Source organism: Borostomias antarcticus, assembly GCF_949987555.1.
Source record: "Borostomias antarcticus genome assembly, chromosome: 8".
NCBI lineage: Eukaryota > Metazoa > Chordata > Actinopteri > Stomiiformes > Stomiidae > Borostomias > Borostomias antarcticus.
Window position 1 is genome coordinate 23158014 of NC_140241.1, and position 2388 is coordinate 23160401.

At 47.5% G+C, this 2388-nt stretch overlaps 1 protein-coding gene across 1 annotated transcript; it reads left to right on the forward strand.

Annotated features, from left to right (window-relative positions):
• Positions 1–691: 691 nt before the first annotated feature.
• Positions 692–1969, forward strand: rxfp3 (relaxin family peptide receptor 3; the record flags this gene model as incomplete). Its single annotated transcript, XM_084442537.1, has 1 exon — positions 692–1969. The coding sequence occupies one exon, from the start codon at positions 692–694 to the stop codon at positions 1967–1969; it is 1278 nt and encodes a 425-aa protein (XP_084298663.1).
• Positions 1970–2388: the final 419 nt, after the last annotated feature.

Consider the following 2388-nt stretch of genomic DNA (forward strand, 5'->3'; position numbering starts at 1 on the left):
AAAAGGGATTCAAATGTGGATCATTCTGATCTAGATTAAATGTTTTGAAATACTGGGCCCTGGAGATCAACGTAGCCTACAACTAATTTGCCTACAGCACTTGGAACGACTGGCTCTGGAAATAAAACTAGATTTACTAAACTAATTATAACGAATAAATCAAATAATAAAGAATATAATTCCCCTATGAATACACACACAGTCTTACTCTTTTCTATTATTTTCCGCACACACCGCCACAACAGAGAGCAGCGGTGGCCGCAGGCTAGGAGACAGATATAGGGTGTCTCTCTAAATTATTAAATCAACACTGCAGACCTTGGACACTTGAAGCGCGCTCTGCGTAATGGCTCGTCTGTCCAATCCAGGCGCACGCAGCAGAAGGATAAGGAAAGCTCGAGACTGCTCCCGTCAACTCACTTCAGTGTTCAGTCGGGAGGGGAGTAAATGTTGGTCGCCGAGATCCATGTGGCATTACGCATGGAACTTTTCTTCATAAACGGCTGAATTGTTTGAAATCTTGGTTTCAAACTGGACTGCTGTGTGCTCGGCTCCATTTGAACGTGGATTTGTTCAGCCGATTGTAGGCCTGCCGGTGTCAGTGAGCATGGACTGATGAGACACCGAGGCTGCCCCAGCGTCCTCGTACCTAGGATGTTCCCAACAGTTGGAGCAACCGGCTGACCTCGCGATGGATTTCCTGGCCGGCAGTGGAACGGAGCTGAGGTCGGAGATACCCGGGGAGCCCTCTGACCCTGTCGAGGGATCCGGAGGATTCTTCCAGGTTACTGCTTTTAACTTCACTGACACGTTTAATAAAACAAATCGCTCATCTGGCGATTACTTTCAGCTTGCAGACTTTGATAAGGTTTCGTGGGATTTCGGGGGAGATGGATCAGCCGTCCTGAGAATTATCAGCTCTATCATCTACTCCGTGGTCTGCGCGCTGGGGTTGATTGGAAATGTCCTGGTCTTGTACCTCATGAAGTCCAAACAAGTATGGAAGAAATCCTCCATCAACCTGTTCGTGACCAGTTTGGCTGTAACGGATTTACAGTTCGTCCTGACTTTGCCCTTTTGGGCTGTGGAGAATGCTTTGGACTTCACTTGGCTGTTTGGCAACGCGATGTGTAAAATAGTGTCCTATGTCACGGCTATGAACATGTATGCTAGTGTGTTTTTCCTTACCGCGATGAGTGTGGCGCGCTACTGGTCACTTGCATCCGCGCTCAAGAGCAAGCGGCGACGTCCCTGCTGCTCCGCGCGTTCCGTTAGCGTTGTCATCTGGTTCGCAGCGATATCTGCCGCTTTGCCGAATGCAGTCTTCTCTACAACGTCAACCGTATCCAACGAAGAACTGTGTCTTGTCAGATTCCCGGACAACACCAGAGTGTTTTGGCTAGGGCTTTACCATGCGCAAAAAGTCCTGATCGGGTTCGTGATTCCGTTGGCGATCATATCAGTGTGCTACCTTCTACTCCTGCGTTTCATCACATCCAATAATGTCAACAAGACCAGCGCCAAGAGACGATCCAAGGTGACCAAATCCGTGGCCATCGTGGTGCTCACCTTCTTCCTCTGCTGGCTTCCCAACCAGGCGCTGACCGCCTGGGGCATCCTCATCAAACTCAACGTGGTCCATTTTAGTTACGAGTACTACACCACACAGGCGTACATCTTCCCGATGACGGTGTGCCTGGCGCACTCCAATAGTTGCCTCAACCCCATCCTGTATTGCCTGATGCGTCGCGAGTTCAGAAAGGGGCTGAAGAAACTGTTCTGGAAGATGACCTCGCCCTCGGTGACCAACATGAGACCGTTCACCGCGTCCACCAAGCCCGAGCAGGACGAGCAGGGGCACGCGCTGGTGGCCCCGGTCACACAGTCCGCGGCGGAGCCGGTGGTGTTCTATCCTCCCGGTGTTGTCGTTTACAACGGCAGGAACGATCTGCTCCCGAACAGCACGTAGTGTTGGCTCGCGCCCTCGCTGTGCCAAATCAATGTATGAATATGTATTTCAATATATATATATAATATATATATTTTCAATATATATATATATATAATATATATTATTAATATGTGTTTATCTATCCATAGTTGCCATCAATCAGATTATTCAAATCATACTTTTGCAATAGTGGTTGTTTGACTTCTTTCGTTGGTTTTGTATCGGTGAGTGAGGGCATTTCTCGGACTGGTGCACAACATGTTTTAAATGTATTTTCGTGCTCAGCCTCTCATATGATAAAGTATTTATAGACACTCTGTATTAATGAAGCCTACAGACGGATAACCATATAAGTAACATTTACAGGTGTGTTACTGTTTTGTACTCAGTGTTTTCTGACATTTACATCAGGAGAGGGTTAAATGCATATCATTACA